This window comes from Maylandia zebra, linkage group LG3 (genome assembly GCF_041146795.1).
Source record: "Maylandia zebra isolate NMK-2024a linkage group LG3, Mzebra_GT3a, whole genome shotgun sequence".
Taxonomy (NCBI): Eukaryota; Metazoa; Chordata; class Actinopteri; order Cichliformes; family Cichlidae; genus Maylandia; species Maylandia zebra.
Window position 1 is genome coordinate 24278454 of NC_135169.1, and position 23521 is coordinate 24301974.

General features: G+C 41.4%; 1 protein-coding gene across 3 annotated transcripts in view; it reads left to right on the top strand.

Annotated features, from left to right (window-relative positions):
* The window catches only part of exoc6b (exocyst complex component 6B), a 130527-nt gene that overhangs the window by 7300 nt on the left and 99706 nt on the right, over nucleotides 1-23521 (top strand). For all 3 annotated transcript variants that reach the window (XM_004561120.4, XM_004561117.3, XM_004561119.4), the window contains exons 2-6: nucleotides 14183-14348; nucleotides 14443-14490; nucleotides 14586-14676; nucleotides 15412-15457; nucleotides 16202-16406. In XM_004561120.4, the coding sequence (XP_004561177.3) occupies nucleotides 14183-14348; nucleotides 14443-14490; nucleotides 14586-14676; nucleotides 15412-15457; nucleotides 16202-16406 (556 nt within the window). The remainder of the gene's footprint in view (nucleotides 1-14182; nucleotides 14349-14442; nucleotides 14491-14585; nucleotides 14677-15411; nucleotides 15458-16201; nucleotides 16407-23521) is intronic.

Sequence of the window (23521 nt, forward strand, 5' to 3'; positions counted from 1 at the left end):
CGTATACAAAGAAATTCATGCTTTTCTCCTCAACAGAGAGCGTCCCCCGATTGAGCAACAGCGCCGTAAAATAAGAAGAATGGCGCCTAATTACAGAGTTAATAATGCAGACTTTGTAATATCTCACGTGTAGATTCATCAGCCAGATTAAGTGTTTACTGACAATTGACAGTGATAGCGCACATCATCATCACTATTCCAACAATCCTCTCCTCACAGACAAGCATAAACACACTCGACTATCGCTAAATCAGATTTAACACACGTTTGTAATGACGATAAATCAGTTTATAATAGGGTTTATTCGCTCGGTCAGCAGGTGGCGGTATCCTCGTACACTGGGGAGTAAACTGCCATTAAACGAACAGAAGAAGAAGAAAACATCTGCACATGCGCGGTACGGATCGGGTAGACCCGATTTGTACGGTCAGACTTTACACATGCGCAGTAAGGATCGGAGAGTCCTGATCCGTAACTTTCTTTTTATTTTTCGTTTTTGTCTACATTGTACTGAAATGCTTCATTATTGCAAACATTTTAAGATATACTTGTTATTCTTAACATCTTAACAGATACTCTGACCTGTAACTATCGTAAAACGCTACGACCGGAAGTAGAAACCTTTCGCGCATGCGGGGTACCGATCGGGTTTCCGGTACGGATCGGGTAGTGACAGGAACGTTTCCATCACTTTCACTGTTGATGTCTGTCTGTTAGCCAGAACAGATTTAAAGATGTCACTTTGGCACCTGGGAAAAGGTCATTATCACCGTACCAAAGTCCAGATTAAGTTTCATTTATTGATAGATTTATTTATTTATTTTTATAAAAAAAAAACAATGTTCCCTGATCTAATTTGTGCTTGTGTTGAATTTTTTCCCCTACATTGCTGTTGGTTAAATTAGTATCAGATTTACAGAAAATGACATCAACACTATAATGATGTTCAGCTGAATTTTAGCCGTATTTAAATGTCTGCAAATGGCTTTATGCACCAACTGCATATTTGTTCAGTGAGGGATTTCCTGCCTTGCTAAAAGGCAGTTATGCTGGGATGCACTCTTGCTTTACAACTTGCATAAACACAGACGGGCAAGAACAGCGCTGGCTATGAAAAGGTTAAAGTGAGGGTAATGAATGAGTGACATTGTGTAGAAGTGCTGCTGTATCATGACAGACCTCTTCTCTAATGCAATGACCGTCGCATTAGACATTGCGCGCACACACACACACACACACACATTGAATAACAGCTTTTTTGTTCTTTTGTCTGTGTTTTTTCATAAAAGTTTGTTCAGGTTCATTGTTGTTACTCATTGAATCTGTTCAGATTATCAGAAGCTCATATAAACAGATTAAATAGCACAGCAGTCAATTTAAGTCTTAAGTTTCTGTCTGCGTCAGCTGAGAATATTGAGCTTGGATTTCTGCAGATTTTTTTGTGCGTTCAATGCCCGTGGAGGTTGCATTGCTCATGTTTATTTCTTCAGAAACAGCTGAGTGCATCTGAGAGTTGTCCAGCTCCTCCTGAGCTGAAGAGGCTTTTAAAAAGTCGTGTATGTGTGCTGAGCTCCACCCTGTGTTTAACAGCATGCCGGCGGGGAGGTTTGTCAGATTTAGCCATTAATGACAGGGAACCTTTACGCATGTGCTCATTTTGTGGTTTTCCTACTGTAAAGTCATGGAAAATGCTTTTTCCTTATTGGGCTGCAGGTGTTTGTTTCAAATATGACAGAGAGGCTCAGTCTTTGTGCTGGATGTTCAGCCATGAGACTGCATGAGCCGCATGTTAAACTACAGCGCCAAACGACATTTGGCTCAGCTGTGTTGGTGTTGGGCTAAAATAAAATCTGCAATGATGCTCATTCGAGGTGTTGTGATGAAAACTGTTCATTTGCAAGGCCACTCATTGGCAGCAGTGCACCGGTTTCAAACAGGAGACTGTCAGCAGCTTCGGTCTGACTTCACCAGCAGCTTTTATTTTGAAGAAGAATTTCAGTAATGTTTTTAATTATTTTCGTCCTGTTCTCATTTATTATTTTACTAAAATAAAAGTTCTTTGCATTTTTGTTTTATTTTAAACATTTAGGAAAACTGTTTAAGTCAAACCTCATGTTAACCTTGTATATATAAAAATAAATGGTTGCCAGTCTGTTCCTCACAAAGAGGAACACAGCTTATTAATTTAACACAATGCCAGCAGATACTGTAAGCCATCTGTGTCAGATTATCACTGGACAAAGCCCTGATGATATTTAAGTCTGTCCATGGGAGGACGAGCATCTGATATTCACACTGTTGTTTATTGTCACAAAGTAGGTTTAGTGTTTACTAACATAATTAATCTGAGATCATGTGAGATGGTTGAGCAGAAGGCCATGGTCACTTAAGATGGAATGACTCTTTCATGGTCAGAAGTCAGATTAAGATGGTCGTCTTTTGGCCATGTGTGCTCTAGAGAGGGTCACAGCTAGCTGCAGCTGCAGCAACTGAGCTTTCGAAATATGAGGAACACCAGTTAATCGACTGCAGATGGGGAAATGAGAAAAAAGAAGGAAAAATGAGTCACCAAACGTACCCTGGGCCAGTGTTGGTATACCTGGGCAGCCCGCCCAAATAAAAGCTGTGTGTGGAAAAGAGGCACTGAACACTATTGTGTGGCTTGTAGTTCATACTGGGAAGGAGTGAAAGCTCTCTGGAGGAGACGTTCTTGGTCATCTGTTTGTTTTCTGTGTCCTCACTAACGTCTTCCACTGAAAACTAACACACTCTGAGAAAGTCTCCGTCTCAAGGGTTCAACTAGTCAGAGAAGAGTGGGAGGAACCCACCACAAGCTTGTTAGATCATGTACACACCGATCCACACACACCCTGCTGAGTCATCATTCTGCACTTGAAACACACACACACACACACAATCAGGGGTTTGCTGCACGTCTTAAGTGGGTTAAGATCCTATTTAGCTAGCTGTCGAGCAGTCAGCAAACTCCTCTCCAAAGATCCTTGGATAGAAGACACACACACACACACACACACACACACACACACACACACACACACACAGAGCAGCTGTTCACAATGATGTCATAACTGAGAGCAGCTTTGTTGAACTTCTACCAAACTTTTACGCTTTGGGAACCACAGCTTCCCTTACCCCCGTCTTTATTGTGAGCTTGTTTTCACTCTGCGTACGCCTCTTATAATTTGCATCTTTATGAGCAGCCCTCATCTCTTCATACTGTAATGGGTAATGGTTTCTCTGATGCAGCAGCAAATGCATATTAACCTGCATGTGATATGTTACAGTATTTTTAACATTATAGGATTAATTTAATTGTCAATTTCCACTTACAATGGCTCAACGTAACATTTTTACTTCACTGAGCTCCCTAAGCCAATAGATCGCCCTATAGCTTAATTTAGAAGAATGTAGACTAATGTATGAGTTGATTTGTATTTAAAAACTATTAGTAAGTCATTTAATAACTGAATAACTAAATGTGGTGTGCTGTAGGGCTGGGCCATATTATACCGTTCACGGTAATACCGGTATAATGTTAGGCAACGATAGGAAAATGAAATATCGCGATAGAATGGGAGTAAAACGCGCATGCGCAGTGCCTTTGTTTTCATACGCACATGGCCGATTGTTGAGTGAAACAGATGAACCAGAATTGGTTTGTAAAAATGGTGCAACTTCCGTGATGTGGAACTGGTTTGGTGTTTGTCCGTCAGATACACGACAAAGCACATTTTTTTGCAGAAGATGCAAGCGGCCATCGTTATCGTCGTATTTGTCGGACTAAGATGCTCTAAAATCTGGGAGTAATCTGGGTCCTAAACTCCGTATCTTCAGGTCAAACGAACACTGCAGCATCACTGAGAGTTAAAAACTGTCTAAATTCTTTCATCTTTAATAAAAACGATCAGCATTGCTGCTTTACCAGGTGTAACTATGAAGTTTAATTTCCAGGCATCCATGAAAACAAAATTTATTACATTTAACGGAGTTAGAAGTTAGCAGGAAGCTAGCGGAAGTTAGCTCGCTAGTTTCGCTAGTTACCTAAGCATGATATTGCATGTTCTGACTGAGAGATTTCTGGAAAAATTCAAACGTACAGCTCTGCTATCACTTCCAACATAAATGAAGACAGGAAACTAAACAGCAGTGACGTTTGTAGGGTTACTGAAGTTGGGCTAGCTGGTATATAATGATGTGCTACGTGATCGCTAGCGACACAGCTATGTTAGCATAACATAAACAGTGAAGCTGGAGGACGAACACTAACACTTTTCCACTTATAAAAGTTAACGTGAAGGTTCCTCATGGTTAGAGACAAATGCAATCGCATGGCAGGATGCTGTAAACGGACCAAACTTCAGTCAGGAGAACAACTGAGATAATCCATCCACAATACGAGGTTAGTCATTAATATACTGCAACAACATGGGAATAGAGCAGCTGCCAGAGAATTCAACATTAATGAATCAATGGTACAGAAGTGGAGGAAGCAAGAAGAATGAGTTTAATAAAGTTTGATTTATCTGACTGCTTTGTTTCGCTTAATGTGCCTTATAATCCCGTGCACCTTATGGTCCGAAAAATGCGTACTGCACACTGCAGTTTAATGTTGCAAAGCACCTCTTTTTAACTTCAGTGGATATTATACATGGTTATGCTCAGGATATGTCAGCCCATTTCTACTGGAAATGCCTTTTGGTTAAACTTTCAGCAAGGAATTTGCGTTTGCACTGTTACATTTTTATAAAGCTTTAATGTACATAAAAACCAGCTTCTTGTTTAAGTGAAAATAAATGGAAGGTTGTCTTTTTGCGCTAGTAAAGTTGTGGAGTTGTATTTTGTCTCGCATCAATTATATCGTCGGTTATATCGTTATCGCAAATTTTCAAATATATATCGTGATAAATATTTTTGGCCATATCGCCCTGCTCTAGTGTGCTGTTTTGCCTTCATGCTGACGACACCCTTCATTCTGCAGGTAGTGCTGTTAGAAAGAGAGAGAGCCCATGTCGCAGCAAAGGTTACAAGAAATCTCAATTTTTTTCTACACAGCTGGCATTTTATCTGCATACAGTGCAGTGAGTTTTCACAGGACTCTGTGCAGGCAGGCATTAATTTATGCACAGCTCTCATAAGGTCCCATCACAGCATTTCACTCCTTCACCTTGATTCTTCTTTTTCAGCCGTTCTCATGTAGATTTGCTGCTGTGCTTGGGGGTCATTGTACTGTTGCAGGAACAACAAACAGCCTCACATTTGACCCTAGGATACTTTGTTAGACAGAGGAGTTCATGGTCAGCTCAGTAACTACTCAGACTGTTCAGGTCCTGTGGCTGCAGAACAAGGCCAAATCAACACCCCTCCACCACTGTGCTTGACAGCTGGTATGAGCTATTTGTTCTTAGCTCTTGGGTTTGTTGCAGTCTCTCTGAGCATTGCACAGTCTGGCCTTTGGCTGAATTTCCAATGAAATCCACTCCTGAGAAGACTGCGGTGTTGTTAACACAGCTGAATGCTCCAAACCAGTAAACTACCAAAACTTCAGCCTTTAAAGAGGTGCTTACACTTTCATCAGTTAATCAAGTACATCTGATTAGCACCCACTTAGTTCCTGTAACAGCAGCAAACATGGACTCAGTTTATGCATAGAAACCTGTGAAATGTTTTTCACATGAATGCACAGACAGCTGATTTTTTTTATTTTTTATTTTTAAAATGGCCTCCTAATTTATGTGGTGGTGTTGCTGAGTAAAACTGTCCACACGGGCGGTAAAAGCACGTCTGTTGTTTTTAATGTGAAAAGAGCTGTGCTGCTCATTATTGAGGGTCCATTACAGCCAGTGTGTTTGGGAAACACAGTCAGTGGCCCAAACACACCATAGATTATATTGAATCCTTGCTTCTAATCACTACATTGCTTTGTAGTGAAACATCACTAACAGACCTGCGGAAGCCTCAAGACTAGCTCTGACCCTTCATGCACTGAAATGAATTACATCAGAGCATTTATGGATATCTGTCACAGATAAAGGAAGCGGCGTAACAGAGATGGAGCCTGGCCATCGCAAGATCTTAACGTCATGTCATCACAAATACATGAAAATACTGAAGATATCAGGATGCACAGTAATGTGGACACATACACTCAAGCCCCGAACGATTTAGAGGGAAGTGTTAGACGTGCTGCGCTCTATCAGATTACACCGAAAAATGAAGTAGTACTTGTTTCCTCCATCACAGGTTATGGTGGTAGTGTCGTTTTGAGCTGTTAACTGTGATGGTCAGAGTAGATTAAAAAAGGATCACTTAAATTGTCCTATGAGAACTATGTAATGTAAAAGTAGCCAGTATTTGAATGTTTTAAGTGGTTTTAGAAGCTTATCATGTTGGAAGTGTCCAGTTTTCCTTTTCTGAAGGGATCTAAAGAGGTGAAAATCAAATATTTCTACACAAAGAAATACAGAGAAAATTAACTTTTTTGTTGATGTTGATGAACCGGTGACTTCGGCGGTTTATCATTGCCAATATTGGAACTTTTATTGTGCATTTTTGAGCTGACAAGGAGCAAAACTAAGCAGCATGTCCTCTCCCCTTGCTCAATAGCAGACACCACCAGGCACTGAGTGAGTGAGAGACTCTTACCAGGCACTGCAGATGTGCTAACATGCTAATCTTAGTTTGTACACACAGGAAACCAGCCATTGTTTGGAGAATTCACCATAACATGAAGTGAAAACTTTCCACTATTGCCACCAAAAAAAGGGCACATGCTGCTGTGGCTTGTGTTATAGTTCTTGTGAACTGCCTCCCCCCAAAGCACTGAGGAAAAACAAATATGTGAGTTATAGAGATGAAAGACCGAAGGGATTTTCCTCATCCCCAAGGTAGAAAAACTAGGAGTGGACCAATGTCCTCCCTTCCGACTGCATCTACCCTCAGCAGTCTGTTTATTTATCACTGCCCTTGTTTGTACTTTGTTTTCTGCTCTGGTTTCATTAGCAGGCGGCAGTTTGCCTAAGTGTTTGCCAAAGGCAGGGCTTTATTATGTTTGTATGAGTGCATCTAAAGAAAGCAGTTAGTGACATCAGACCCTGCTGTACATGCTGGGCATTTCCTAGTCTGCAGGAGGAAGGAGGGGGGATTGTTAGCTGTACACAGGTAGGTGTGTGTGTGTGTGTGCTGCTTCAGGAAGGGGAAAAAACACAGGAAGTGCTGTGTTCATTATTACACAGAAATAACATGAGATTTTTCTACATCTGTCCTCTTGAGGTCGGGCGAATGGAGGCGTGCTTCATTTTAAATCTATGAATCCAGTTTTATGGTTTTGTGTGGTTTGTTGCAGGCTGTAGTTAGATTGTATAAAATGTAAGCTAGACATGTACTGACTAGAGATGGCACGATACCACTTTTTTATTTTTATACCGATATCATAAATTTGGATATCTGCCGATACCGATATGAATCCGATAGTGTTTTTTAATCAACAAAACTGTTTTTTAAAATATCTTGCTGCATTTTGTATAAGTTCATACTCAAGTTTAAAAGAACAACTACACTAAAGCTATTCTGTTATACCTGTATGCAAAAAAAAAATATTTCATAGTTCAGCAATACTGATCAATCTAATAAACTTAAACCTACACCATCCTCCCTATTCTGGTATTTTAAAGAGTACTTAGCGTAAATATTAAGCAACCTAACTAATAGGGTTCCAACTCCCAGCAACAACAAAAATAAATAAATAAAAAATAGGGAACCACCCCTCACGCTCCACCTCATGATGCTTAATCAACGTAATCAACCTTAATTTGATGCAGTGTGAAAAAAAATGCACAGAAATCAATTATTTTTCAAGAAATATTAAATAGATTCAACATCTTTCTTCAACAAAATTGCAGACTGCACAGATGGTACCTTCCCAAAGGAAAAAGTACTATAGCTTACTAGGGTATATATATTAGACTTAATAGTCACTATATACAGTAATTGACTTCTATTCATTTTACATCAAATTAAAACTTTGGGTGTAAGATTCAGATAATTATTTATTAAAAGCTAGACATTTTAAATGAGAATAAGAAAGAAAAGTATGTCTTTGTGCCCCCTTTTCCCTGTTCATGCCCTATCGGCTCCCCTGGCTAAACTTTGCTAGATCCGCCCCTGCACAGTTACAGCCGTCAGCTATGTAGAAAAAGATCCTCGAGTAGAAAGTAATAATAAATAAATTCTAACAACAGCTGATCAAGCTTAAACGTGCTGCTGTTGTTCAGCCGCTGGTTTCCTCTTTCTGGTGCAAAGTGGGCCAAAAACAAACAAGAGAGACGGACTCGCGACAGAAAAGCTGATCAGCTGATCATTAGCAGTTTCATGATTGAAGTAGCAGCAGGAGAGGCAGTCGCTTGTTAAGCTTAACACAGGAATGCTTTACAAACATTCAGAGATGGACTTACACACTTGCTTTACTTCTCTCCGGATAACTTTGTCGGAGATGAAATGCCGGGTTGCTAGCGAAGCTCCACATGCTATCCAGACCACCAACAGGTCCCCATGCCACAGCCGCTCTATCACGTGATGCATACTGCTCCGACGTGCTAACGTTCTGAGGTGAGTTACGGCGTGTTGCAAGTTTTGTGAGGTGCTTTCGTGATATTTAATGGATCGGATTACATTTTTTATTTTTCTCCGATATCCGATCCAGTAATTTAGGTCAGTATCGGACCGATACGTAATATCGGCTCGGTCCATCTCTAGTACTGACTGACCTACAGGAAGAAAAGGCACACATTTGCTGCTTTCCTGGCAGTAATCTGAGTATTTATTTATTTATTTTTGGCTCAAACTCATTGAAATATCTGCCAAAAATCTGTATTAACAGTTGCCCCAAGGATGGATAGAGGAAGTCTTTCATACCTTATGCATTAACTTTTTATAATATAATACTGCACAACAGATCGTAATCATCTGCTCTTTTCATTTTAACATTTATACCGTATTTTCACGACCATAAGACGCACCCTACTCAAAGGCGCAGTCTCAGTTATGTGTGCCATTACTGTATTTGACACACACACAAGGCGCACCTGATTATAGGGCGCGGGTTTTATATACAATCTACGCCCACACTTCCCCCTTTAACGTTCTCATGGTGTCCTCTACCACGTCCGCCTTACAACAACAACACACACAAGCATACAAGTGTGCGTATTTAAAAATAGCGCGGGAGCATAACTGAGTTTGGTTTTCGCATTTATTTTACCACCATCATAATCGTAATTGTCATCAATCAAACCCACTGAAGTCCTCAGCCTCTGTTTCTGAATTGAACAGCTGCGCTAAATCTCCATCAAACATGCCAGGTTCCCTTTCTTCACTGTCAGAGTCACTTTTCATTTTAACATTTATAGTTCCTTTTGTGTCTTTTGTAAAAATTCTCTTTTACTTTGTTGATTCTGAAATGGCTAAATTTCCATTCCTTCTCTTTTGTTGTTAGATCAATAAATTACTTTTTCTTATTTTTAATTGCATTGCAATTAACATAACACATTTGTTAATGTCGTTTTTTGTTCAGTATAAGCATGTAAAATGAAGAAGATACTAAACTTATATATATCGTAACATTAATGATGAATTATAGATGGCAGCGATTTAGTACCTAACGGGTTGCTTTATAAAGTGTCTCATGACATGATGATGCTCACTGAAACTTTGTGTTCTTATTATAGATGGACCGATCTGATCTTATGTATCGGTCTGACCTAAATTACTGGATCGGAAATCGTATACAGAAAAGCACCTCACAAAACTTCAGACATAGCATAACCCAGCTCATAACCGTAGCACGGCGGAAGAGTATGCATCACGTGATAGAGCGGCTGTGGCGTGCGAGACCTGTCGGCGGTCTGGTTGAGCATTTGGAGCCTCGCTACGTGCTTCCAAACCGGCTTTTAATCTCTGAGAAAGTTATCCTAGAGAAGTAAAGCAAGTGTGTAAGTTCATCTCTGAATGTTTGTGAAGCATTGCCATGTTAAGCTTCACAACTGATATATGTAGCCTCTCATTCTCTCTCTCTCTCCTGCTGCTACTTCAATCATGAAACTGATCAATGATCAGCTGATCGGCTTTTCTGTCGCGAGTCCGTCTCTTTTGTTTGTTTATCGCCCACATTGCGCCAGAAAGAGGAAACCAGCAGTTGAACAACAGCAGCACGTTTACGCTTGATAAGCTGTTGCTACAATTTATTTAATGTTACTTTCTACACCAGGATCTTTTTCTACGTAGCTGACAGCTGGTAACTGTGCAGGGGCGGATCTAGCAAAGTTTAGCCAGCAGGCCAGGTAGGGCATGAACAAAAATTGCCCCCTCTTGAACATTAGAGAGGATGTAGATTTCATCCACTTATAAGACCTGAGAGCTATGGTCTGGGGTTTACATAAGTGGTCCACAGTTGTGCATGTGCTGTCAAAAAAAAACTGCGCACCAGATAAGAAGTTGTCCGCTAGAGTGGGATTTTCACGGCATATTCTGCACCACATCTCTGTGCGTTCATCATTTGTTAGAAGCCAGCTCACCTCATGCAACCACTTTTCCAAGAATACGCGCTTCTTTTGCGGTTCGGACTCCTTTGGTGTTCCTCCACCTCCAAAGAAATGTCCAAAGTAATTGCTTAAAGGAGCGTCTTCGACATCTTCAAGAGTTCTAAACAAATGTCTGTCCTCCTCCAGAAAATCTTATGTACGCAAACGCGCGTTACAACTTCTTATCTGGTGCGCGTTTTTTATTTTTATTTTGACTTATGTGCACCCCTGGCTATGGTCATCTTTTATTTACAGCCTGTGATTTAAACATCAGCATTGTCCCAGACTTTCAGGATAAGTACGTCATCATGTAAATCTTGCAAACATTTTCAGGATTTTCATGTTAATGAAATGATCACAGCATGCAGCCCAACTCTTTGTCTTTGGAGCCTTCCATGCTGTGCACCCTGCCTTTACAGGGGAAAACAAAGTGTGGATAAGAGGTATTTTGCTTTATTAATCCTCCTGTGTCACTGCCAGCACCACTTTAGTTTGTAGTGAGCTGAAAGCAACATTTGAGCTGAACTGCTTTGACTGTAGGAAAACTCTGAGTAGTTACCGTTTAATAGCTGTGTGATCTTCAATAATGAGTATAATCAGGGGCACAGTTACTCATTTTTCTAGAGTGAATATCCAAGTATGTTAAGTGGAAAATATGCAGTTTGCACAGTGAAGCTGCAAAGTTTCCCAACAATCACACATGGGAATAAAATAGAAAACATGCAGTTATTAGTTTTGTTTTTGTTTGACCAGCAGTCCAAAGACAGAAGAAATATATTCAGTGAGTACATTAAGCAAACTGCCCACATTAGTGTCGTTTTTTTTTTATTGATTAAAAGATTTTATGCATATGAGGAGAATTTATCAGTATTGACTGTTTGAGCTAAAAATCACAGCACAGACTGCCCATAAGCCCTGGAGCAATGCGGTGAACTGGAAGCTGCTATGGTCAACCCCAGCTGTGAATGATGGATTACAAGCGACCTCTACTGGAGATTTAGAGGAAATGCAGTTGTTTTCTTTACTGTTCTTCTTTTAGAAGAAGCAGTAACCTGTGCACGGTTAATGCTTTGATTCTTTCCTGAATGCTATCATAGCCGATAAAGGTTGGCAGGTTTAGGATTAATTCGTTTTCAGATCAAAAGAGACAGAGGGAAGAAATAGTGCACGCTTGAAGCTTTCAGGCTTGGTGAGCTAACTTCAGATTTAACTGTGGGTTCGACATGTTATGAAGGTTATTCATTGGTTGGACCTGCTTTGGAGGAGGATTTGATAGGGGATATAAATGATCTGGTCATTGATGTAAAAAATAGCATTGCTCATGGCAACAGGGCCTTTCCCTGATGAGCATCGGGGAGAAACAGATTCTTAAAAACACATTTAAGATCAATTTTAAGCCTCAATAAGGGATTCTCAAACAGGATGCTTGCTTCTTTTTGGATTTTATTTATTGCTGTTCATAAAGATAATCATTGTAAATGATTGTGTTAACAAGATTGTTAGTTAAAGTTCTTTATTAGGAGCAAAGTTCTACAAGAAAGATACGTTACTGAAAAAGTGCGTTGGCACTCTGTGGTAGTATTGTAGACGACGTTAAACTTAATCATCATTTCTGCCTCCTGATGACCTGTTTGCTGATTCGATTCAATTTTGCCTCAGACAGTCAGAAATATTATAATTCTAATCACTTATCAGTACTGATACATGTGAGACTTCATCAGCGGTGTGAGCATCACAGCAGATGCCTTTGTGTCAGAAAAACACGAGATAAACAGCAGATTTTCCTGGCCTGACTTTTTATAGCAGATAACCTTAAAAATATTCTGCAATTTTGCATAATTTTTAAAAGTTTAAATTTCTTCAGTACTGAAAAGCAGAACAGGCTTTCCTGTCAGAGGTCATTTGAGGTATATATTAAAAAAATAGACAGCAGCTGACAGCACTGTAAACAACGGTAGACTGGTGGGTAATAAGCGAATGAATAATGTGGAAAACAGATTTGAGACGGGAAACTGTTCTTGATGTACAGAGAGAGAGAGAGCTGTGCAGGAAGTGTGATTTTTATCAAAACAGCAAAAGTAAGAGGGAATTCATGATGATGTTATCAAATGTGAAGTGTAGTTTGCTGCTTCTTTTGCTGCTGGTTCAGTGAATTTTTGTTGGAGAGAGACAAAACCTGCAGCTCAGAATGTAGCGCAAAAAAGACGTAAACACAGCGCGGACCCGACGCATCAGAATCAGTGAGCTGTCGGCTCTCAGCCCCGACGGCGTGTCCGTAGGGTGAGAAAGCCGAGAAAAAGAAAGCTGATTCTGATGCGTCTTTGTGTGGAATCCGTTTTCCTGCTCTCTCATTTGCTGTTTGGTGGTTGTTGAAGTTGTTTTGTGAGCTTTAACCTGAGATTCTGGCGTTTCTGGCAAAATACATATTTAAAAGTCTATTCAGGATTTAATGAAGCGATATCGCTTTATTCAAGCTACTCACCTCCCTCTATCCACCTGCACTTTCAAACGTACACACGAAGGACTACAGGAATATCTGGAACACAGCCAATCAGAGTTCCCGCCCCTGACTATCTCTGATTGGTTTAGACCACGATAGGGGTGTAATGTTGTTGACCACACAAAGACTCGAACAGCTGCTGGTCACACCGGTGCGACCTAGGATTTTTTTTTTAGTCCCACCATTGGTCGCACTCTAGAGCCCGTGTGTGTGTGTGTGTGTGTGTGTGTGTGTGTGTGTGTGTGTGTGTGTGTGTGTGTGAGTGTGAGAAACCTCTTCCAGGTTTTATCAGGTTTGTGTTTCTTTGTAAAATCTGCTGCCTGCACTGTGCTGTGTAGGTGAGCGCCCTCATGGCGAGTCTGATAAACACTAGGATGATGTGTTTAGTTGATCTCCAACATCATGTGACCTGAGCACCTGATTTCTTGGGATCAGTGAAGCCACAAAAAATGTATGAATGACAATACTGCAAAACATAAAGAATCAGGTAAATGAATTATTTAAATTAATTGAGAATAATACCAAAAATACATTTAGAGATAAATCAATTCAGCTAAAATGTGAGTTTCTATTTAATTCTATGTAACTCCATCTGTATTAGTAGACTTTCCCTTACTATTGACTATCCCATTTCATTTTCCGTTATACAATACAGTGGTGTGTTACATGGGTTTAAGGTGGGGGTACAATTACATCAGGGATCAGCTCTCAGCTCCTCCTTGTTTGCAGTGATGATGAAAAGTCTGACAGATGAGGTCAGGCAGGAGTCTCTGTGGAGAGAGGTGGAGCTATGCTTTGGATAGAAGATTCATGACTGTAGTGAAGGAGGACATGCAGAGGGTTAGTGTGACAGGAGGATGGTGGGGATAGGTGGGGATAGGGTGAGATGGAGGCAGACGATCTGCTGTGGTGACTCCTTCAGGGAGCAGGTTACAGCAGGAGGATTATTAAAAAACAAAGTTTTGTGTCACTGTTGGTCCTAAATAAAAGTACTCTTAGAATTTAAAATGACTTAAATGACTTTAAAAATAAACAGAATATTTTTTACCAGCAGTCTTCTCTTTCTTTTCTTCTTGTTCGTCTTCAGGTCGGTGTACGATGGTCAGGAGCATGGCCTGTTCATGGAGAAGCTGGATGCTCGGATCAGGAACCATGACCGAGAGATCGAGAAGATGTGCAACCATCACTTCCAGGGGTTCGTGGACTCCATCACAGAGCTGCTGAAAGTGCGAGGAGAGGCGCAGAAGTTGAAGGTAAGGCGTGCCGGTGAGGTCTGCGCCACAGGTACGATGGCGAGCTTGACTGTAAAGCATCTGAATTAATGTCTTCCTCCTTTGTGTCTCTCAGAGTCAGGTGACTGAGACTAACGGGCATCTTCAGGAAAATGGCAAAGAGGTAAAAGCTCACAGGTTCACACAGAGAAGTCCTGCAGGCTTCTGCTTACATCCTCACTGATGTTGCTCTCGTCACCTCTTCCTCCTGCTATTTAGCTCACCACCTCCATGGAGGAGCTCAGGCAGTGTCGGGTGCAACAGAGAAACATCGCCACCACGATAGACAAACTGACGCACTGTCTACCAGGTAACACCCAAACACTCAGTGTGAATCCCCCTTTATTGTATCTGCTCTGTTTATTATTGTTTTAGAAGATTAATCATCGTTTTGAGGCAGTAAACATACTTGAAATTTCTGCACATACATTAGGTCGGGTGAAAATGTGTGGGTTTCCTAGGTCTCACCCAAAACGAGGGGAGCAAATGGCTTTGCAGCCCCAGCTACAAATGACAAAAGATGCGCTCCCCTGCTTTGGTTTCACGTGCACATATGAGGTTTGGTTTAACACAGGAGTCGTGCCCTGAGCACAACAGGAAGTTTTGTTCTAGTGTTTTCAAGTTTCTCCCATATGCACATATACAAACGCACATATACTGGCAGCGTGTGGTGATAATGATGTCACATCTGCTGGCACCGCAGCAGAGTTGTAACCCCAAGTGCACGATTGTGTCAGTTTTTGCTGCCAATTTAATGGAGCTCAGAGATACACAGTTGAAATGTAGAGGCAACTGTTTGAAAGCTCTTTTTGGAAAAATAAAAACCACTCTGCCAAGTCTTTACTTCCAGTTATGACTTCATTGTTATTGGCACTGATGTGGCCTTACTGTCGGAGTTGTGAAACCTATTTTTCAGGAGTGAATGTAAGGATGATGCTACATTTGAATGGATGCAATCAATTTCCTGAGATTTCCTTCCCGGGGTGATTGAGCACGAGTTTCCTTTCTCGGACTAATTACTGTTTTTTTCCTTCTTTCCTTCCAGTTCTTGAGATGTACAGCAGACTTCAGGAGCAGATGAAGGCCAAACGGTAATCATCGAGTCTTTTTCTTTGTTGATGTGAATATATTTTCTAAAGGTGTCGTGCTGTTCTCATTCCAAGTGTGGGGAACACTGCTGTTTGGTCAGAGCTACTACTGTATGGTACATATCTGTATAACTTCACATCCTTCTTGGATCATGTAGATGTTTGCTTGCTGGCAGCCACAAGATGGAGCCAGAGCACTTCCTTGAGCAGCTGAGACAATTTCTCTGCTTCTTTCTTCCCCTTCTCTGTCCTCGGGCTGCCTCTAGATAGGAGTCTTGGCTGGTCATAAATTTGTCATTTTGTTTGTGTATTTTTCCCCGTCTCCCTGTCCCGCGGCTGCTGGGCTCTCAGAGAGCAGGAGGAGGTCAGCCAAAAGCGAACGCTCCTCGAGAGGGAGAGCCTGTGTTTGAGCGATGCAGTGGAGTAAAGTGGGCTGAAGTGTCTGGGGGATTTCTGTGCTGCCAAATCTCCGTGAGGTGTATCGGAGTGTGTTTATTTCTCTGTGTGTGCGAGCACTCCTAGGTTGTTGGGTGTTTTTTGGTCATGCATCTGTGTGTCTGTCAGTTTTGCAAGTGGAAATTAACATGTTCAAAACGAAACCAGATTAGCTGCGTTCAGGCGTGAAAGCTGAAAAAAACAACGTTTGGCTTGAGACGAGTCAGACTTCATCCTGAACTTTCAAACCAGCTCACTGAGTGACTGAACAAACAAGCTGACTGCACTTTTCCAAATGCTTTGTCTCTGTAGGTACTACCCCGCGCTGCGAACGTTAGAACAGCTGGAACAGACGTGTCTTCCCAAAGCGGGTCAGTACCGGTTCTGCTCCATCATGGCTGAAAACATCCCCAAACTGAGGATACAGATCCGCGACACGGCCATGTCACAGCTGAGAGACTTCCTGGAGAGCATTCGGAAACACTCGGATAAGATAGGCCAGACTGCCATGAAACAGGTACACAAGCACCCAGAAACACTTTGGGCTGAGAAAGTTCAGCTGACATGCTCTCATTCACAGGAGATGACAGATTTACTAAATGTGGCTCTGTGAGTTTATTCTTGCACTGTGTTAGAGTAGCTTTGCGTGATTTACAGTTCAAAGCAATCCTCATTTATCTCGTTTTGGGCCTCGGTGCAGATCCTCAGCTCTGTTTCTCTTTTCCAACTTCATTCTAATTGGCTGCCCCTCCCAAACAAAAGATTTAAACTACAGGTGGGTGTGGCCTTTTGACTGAGAGGACCTTATTAGGGATACGTCTACTTATACAGAGAGAAGAGCAGAAAACTGTATTACAGCAGCCAAACAGCCACAAACTAGATGTGTTTTGTTAGTGGGTTCTGAACTGTGCCAGAGACCTTCACTCTGCTGTGATGGTAGCGCCCTGTGGGTTGTGATGGATTGACCCTTTCTTGGAGTTTTTATCATTATTAAACTGATGGAACAGTCAGTTTGACATCTTAAAGTTCAAGATTCACACAGATAAATGTTGTAAAGGTGAGTACAGGAGCCGTGTGTGTTCTTGGATTACCCCTGGAATGAGTGAAACAGGGGTAATACATCTGCCTATATTCATCATATTTTAGAGATCTGCTTCCGTTTTCGAGTTACATAATATAAAAGGTGACACTTTCAACAATTGTTTTCAGAGGTTAGGGTTTGTATCAGGTGTGTTTTTGAGGACCATTTTTAAACCTTAACTTAATCTTCTGGCTTTATCTGGTGCTCAGGAGATATTGGAGCTAACAACAGAGCACAGCAATGTGCCACAAGTGGACAGAACTCTGCTTTTCAAGATCTTTTTGGCAAAGTGAGGACATTCAGCCTGTCTTCACCTTGAAATAGGCTTTGAATGTCAAGACCTGTTTGATGGTTAAGGCTCAGTTTTTAGGTTATAAATCATTTACTTAGTCAAAAGAGCAAACGTGGGTAGCAAAACGTGGTTTAGGCCTTTACCCACAGGGTATATTGTGAAGAAATAACACGAGTTTTTCTAGATGTGAACTTGTTACATACACACTGATCACGTCTAAGGAGGCACAGAAAGGATTTCAGAGAGCCGATTGACCCGGAGCAGCATCTAGCTGTGTATCTGAGGTAAAATAGTATTTTCACATCGTCGTACATTCAGCACTGCATGCTATGAATGCAGCTGTTGCCAAATGCACTGATCTGATTGGTCAGATCTTTTTATTCACACGTGAAAATCAGAAAAAATCTAACTTGATGGGAAAAAACTATATTTATCCTGTGACAGTATGCGGTCGGTGTGAGCGGCTGCATTAAGGGTAGGGAAGTCCAAAAATATGAATGTTCTTAACATTTCACAGATTTTACGCGCCTGCTGTGTAACGTCGTTTGGTGTCTTTGATGAAGACTGTATGTTACTGCCTGTCTAACTGACTTCATCCTAGAACTGATTTTTGTTGTTCATCTTTTCTGTCTGATAATTGGAAGCAGCCTCTGTGCGTGCGCGTGTTGCTCTGTGGTTCCACTGCCAGTAAGCAAGTACGTTGGCTTGTCAAGGAACATGCACGCACACATGCACGCACACATGCACGCACACATGCACGCACACATGCACGCACACATGCACACACAAAGATGTGTGTGCAGCTTTTCTCCACTTACCTCATTGTTTTGTTTTTTTTCTTCAAGGATAAGGAAGTTATATATGTCTGTGTGTTTTATGTTCTCTTGTGGTATCCGTAGCTCAGAGTGAAGGCCTCCTTGTTTATTTGCGGGCTTCCATTATTTGGGGAATGTTGTTCCATGGAAGTGCAGGATGAAGGGATGGGAATGATGAAGGAGTGGTTCACGACAGACGTACGAGTGGATGGAGGCTCAGAGTAAAGCACGCTGCACATTTGCTTCTGTTTTACATTCTAATAATTACTTCCCTCATTAGTGCTGGTGCTTTGGGACATTGAGCAGTGGTGCACCGCTCTTCTGCCGGCCCATCCAAAGCAGCAGCCGTTCAATCAACCTGCAACTTAAATACAGATACCCACAGATGTATTTCAATTCAACAGTAAATGTAATATTATATAGTAAATCTAAGTTCTCTACGATCTCAAAGATAAATGCCATTTTTACCGAAGATCAGTCAATGGCACCCAGCTTTTGGTTTTCTGCTGGTTACTTGGGTCCAGAGTAGACCCAGGACACGCTGGATGGATTACATCCCTTGGCTTGGCTCAGCTGGGTTGGGAATGATTTGCTGAATAGTTTTTGCTGAAAAGCATCTCTGGGTCTTGTTCAGGAGTGAGGGAAGTAAGGTGCAGTGTTTGCTTTATCAGCCAGTTGTGGTGAAGCGAGAGCTGAAATTCAAAGCTAAGCTGCAGATTAACCTGTCATCTACGTTTTATGGCCTCAACCTGTGGCTAGTGTCCAAAAGAATCAGACTGTGAATACCAGTGAGCTTTACGAATTGATGCCATAGGTGAGTCTACTGAATGGACGAGTGGTAGCACAGGGGGCAGTCAGTATGTTAAGAAGGGAAGAAGCCTCTTGGATGAGAAGAACAGCAGATGAAGCTGAAAGCATTTTTTCACAACAATCACTAGAAGAATAAAGTTGTGTTATAAAAGTATTTGACTTTAAATTACATGAGAAGGTTCATGCACTCAGGCAGGCTATATTTGCTTCTTATTGGGAAGAAAAAAGATTCAGAGAGTTTGTTAAACATTTCCTACAGGCGAGAAGCTATCAGGTGTTCAAATTGTTTTACAGACACCTTACTGTGCATGTATTAGGTGGTAGTTTGAAGCCCCCCCGGGAGGGAAAAGTTAACTCATTCACTGCCAGCCATTGGCAGTGAATGAGTTAAACCCATTGACTCATGCACTGCAATTGACGGCTATAGACGTCAATGGCAGTGAATGAGTTAACATGCATTGTTTAGTTTTTTTTGTCCTCTAGATGTCACTAGAGGATCTCGCTTCATAATCTTGCTGCTTCTGGTTGGCAGTTAGTTTTAAAGGTTACCATCTAGAAAAAAACAACAACAAACACCCAGAGCAGGTCACAGGGGTCAGTGCATGGTCTGAGGATTTCCAAACTATTTGAACTTCACTTGAGTTTTCAGAGTGACCTTTTAGACAGCTGCCATCGCTGTGGAAAGATGTTGCTGTTGATCCAGCACTTCACAAAGAACCTTTTATAGTAGTTTTCCTTCAATTTGTCACATCTTTGTGGGAGAAAGTATTTATTTTCTCTCTGAGGAAGGAGGTGATGGACATTAAATAGAAATTATGATCACGCACAAGCAGTCCCCATTTATAACATCTGCACGCTAACAACCCTTCAGTGACCTTTGGGTGGGGGGTCCTTGGACCACAATTTGAGAGTTACTGGCGTAGAAAATCCACTTGCAGTCACTGAAGAAGCTAACCACTTACTCCCCTAACCACTAATTACAAGGAAGATTATGGAAACCCCAGCAGTCCAGCAGAACTGATACTGATACTGGGATTATGTTGTTGTATCAAATGTTTGGCTCTGAACACACACACCCTCAGTCGTAACTGTGTGTGTGTGTTTGGGACTGAATGTGCACAAGCAAAGTAGACGTTCTTCCCTTCCTTCCCTTCCTTTCCTCCTCTGTCTCTCCTTCACTCTTTCTTCTTGTTCTGCTTCCATTTTTTCTGTCACTCCATCTCTTTCTCCCTCAGACAGTGTGTCTCTCTGCTGCGCTCTGTTCCAAATTAGCTCCAGCTCTCTACCCGGCCGTCGTTACAAGGATGTGAAAATAAATAGATCTGGGGGGAAAGAAGAGGTGGAGGAGATTGAGGAGTGCAAATGGCTTACAATGGAGCTATTGTCTGCTGCCACATGCCCATGGAAGTGGAGGAAGAGGAAAGAAGAAGAAGAGGGAGGATCAAAGAAAAAAGTAGAAGATGGTTAAAGAAGAATAAAGTTGCGGGGGGGTTTAGATGTATAGAAACAAGAAGAGGAAACTGGGGAATTATCGGGAGGGATTATGATGGATGAGGGGCCGGAAAAAAGATGTAGAAGTTAGGAGGAGATGAAGAGGTAAGGGAGATATCTGAAAAAGAGTAGCAGAAGGATGCTGAGAGCCAAAAAAGACGACAGGAAGGTGACGAGAGAGTGAGGAAGATGGGGCAAAAAATTGGTATTTCATTACAAAAAGCACGCCTTCAGGGAAGCCGTTTCACTGAAGCCTGGAGTTCTATAAATATAAGATGGGCCTTTTCAAGTTTTGAACCTGCGTATGCTGTCAAAACACATCAAATAGCAGGACACTTATTCAGTCCAGTCGCTGTTTACGCCAGAGATTGATTTAAATCTTGTAGAGTAGCTTTGCATGATGCTGGAAGGGCTTCCCTCGCTGGAAGCCCTTGTAAAGAGAGGGTTTACACGGTGTATCCCTCTCAATCGCATACAAAATCAGGAGTGGGGAAAAACGAGTGCGTAGAGCAGTCTGAAATTTTGTCAAATGTGACAAAGGGTATGCGACAATTAAATATTTTTGCTGTACTTTATGCTTTTACCTTCAAAAAACTTCCAAAATCTCTGGGAGTGAGTTTAGGCTTTCAGTCCACCGTTTACCTCAACTGTCAGTTTGACAGGTGAGAAGCGATACAAGTCAGCGAAGTCGCTTTTGTCTGATGACAGTTTAGGGCAGGGGTCCCCAACCCCCGGGCCATGGACCGGTACTGGTCCATGAGTCGTTTGGTACCAGGTTACGAGAGTTGAGGCTCAGGTGTGAAATTTATGGTTTTTGGGGTTTTTAATTGTTCTTTTGTTAATCGTTTTTATCGTTAACTGTGTTTCCCTGGGTCTTTTCCTGTGTATTATGAATAAATATATATATATTTTTTTGGTACAAGTACTGGTTTTATTTTGTTGTATTTATCTGCAACACCTTAAAGGCTGGTCCGTGAAAATGTTGTCGGACAAACCGGTCTGTGGCGCAAAAAAGGTTGGGGTCCCCTAGTTTAGGGTATCCTGAAGTTTTCTGTTGGCAAGTGCTGCTGTTAGCCTCTGTTAGCCTCTGTTAGTTGCTGATAGCTAGCATTAGTGAAACTTATTTTGAAGTAGGTCTTGTTTACTTTGGACACCTGTTGAACAAACTTTCACAAGATGTGATAATGTAATCAAACTGTTTATTTGAGGTAAAGTGAAATATTTTATTTTTTAGGACATGAGGCTAACATTAGTTGACACAACTATAGCTTATAACTAGCTGCTGGTTTTATTTTATTTTATTATTATTATTTTTTTTATTGCTAGTTTTTTTTGTCAGTTGTGCGGCGATGGGGAGACATGAGGGTCACATGTTTAATCTGCTGATAAATAATGGCAGCATCGATAATATATTTGTGGCTGATCTTCAGCCATGTACATAAAACGTGATCAGGTGGAACAGCGATCGACCTGCTGCTACGGGATCAGTTGTTAATGGATTAATTCTAAGTTCATGAGAATGCATTAACTACACAATAATAAGTGTATATTTATAAGTAGAATATTCTTTATTTCTATTTATAAACTCTAAAACAGTAGTGACTGTGAGCTTAATATGAGCATCAGAACTATAACAGCATGTATATGACAGAAAATAAGTAAAGCATAATAGGTCCTTTTGAAAGAGAACCAAGGGAGTGGAATTAGCCAGAATCCTCTGCCTTTGTCATTCTCCCATGACTCCCCTGTCATTTGTCATGTCTCTCTTTCTGTCTTGCTGTCCCATCATACCCCTCCTCCTCAAAATCTCCATGTCTGTCTCTCGTCCTTTCTTTCCACCTCCTCATCTTTCCATCTCCCTGCCTCCCTTCTTCATTCTCTTGTTCCTCTTGTTTTTCTGCTTCTTGTGTTCGCTTTCAACAGAGGACGAGTCTGGAGCTTCTGCTGTGTATTCAGTAGGCGCACACACACTCGTACACACTAATGGGAAACAGATTGCCGGGCCTGTGAAGTGGAAGAAGATTGATTACCTGTATCTAGTTACTGAACACACACATGCGTGTGCGTGCAACGAGGGTGGCTGAGGGCGCACGCTGGGTCGGTGTATTGAACCATCACAAGGGGAACAAAAATAAACTGTTATGGGCTGCTGTGTCACCCAGTCTGGACCCTGTGTGTGTGTGGTGTCTGCCGAATAATGCACCACAGTTCACTGCCATCAGACACCATTATTTCTGGCTGGCCGACTGTCTGCCAAAAAGTGATCTATAGTAGGGATGCCCCAGTCAGGTTTTAGCTTCGATCCTTATCCGAGTCATTTGTTACGGAGTATTTTTCTGTACAGAGTACCAATTTGATTCTTGTATGTTATTTCGAGTATTATCAGGATTGTTTTTCCAATACTGAACAAAATGCCAAATGAATACTAAAAAAAAAAAGGATTAGTAAAACATTATCATAGCGTCAACTTTTCCTGCTCATCTTTGCTCAATTTTTCCTTTTAACTCTAACCTTTTGATACTCATTCTCTCTAGACTTAATTCGATGGGTACATTTTGTGAAGTTTGAGGTTGGATTTTCAGACTTTCTCCTGTGCAGCAAGCCTGCCAGCTTTTCTTCACCAAAACCAAATAAAAATAAACAAGTTTAATGTGGTTTTAGTGAGGTTTGGTGGTCCTTTTGAATAGATTTGTATTCGTTTTTTCATAATTTCAGTAGCCTTTAAAACAATTTAGTTCAATATTGAAATCATGTCCCCTGTGAGCACAGCTCTCGGTGACTGTGGGGAGGAAGTACTTGTGTTACCAGTGTAATGCAGCTTTTTGGGTCCCGGTATGTCACACTTTACTATTGCGCTATTGTCTTTTGTCCATGTCGCCACTTATGTAGATCAGGGCACCGTTTTCTTCCTCTGCATACGAAATGACATCAGCTCATTGTATCACATTTGTGCAGCAAGGAAAAGGGAACATGTTAGGAGGGATGCGTTGCACCCAATGCTGGTCACAATCAAGGTGCTGCATCAAAAACCTCCTTATGTTCGCTGTGGTCAGCTGTAGTTTAAGTGGATGATGCTAGTTTGACTGCAAATACTCGCTAACTGCTACCTGAGCAGCAGTAAAACTTGGAAAAAGTGGGAAACT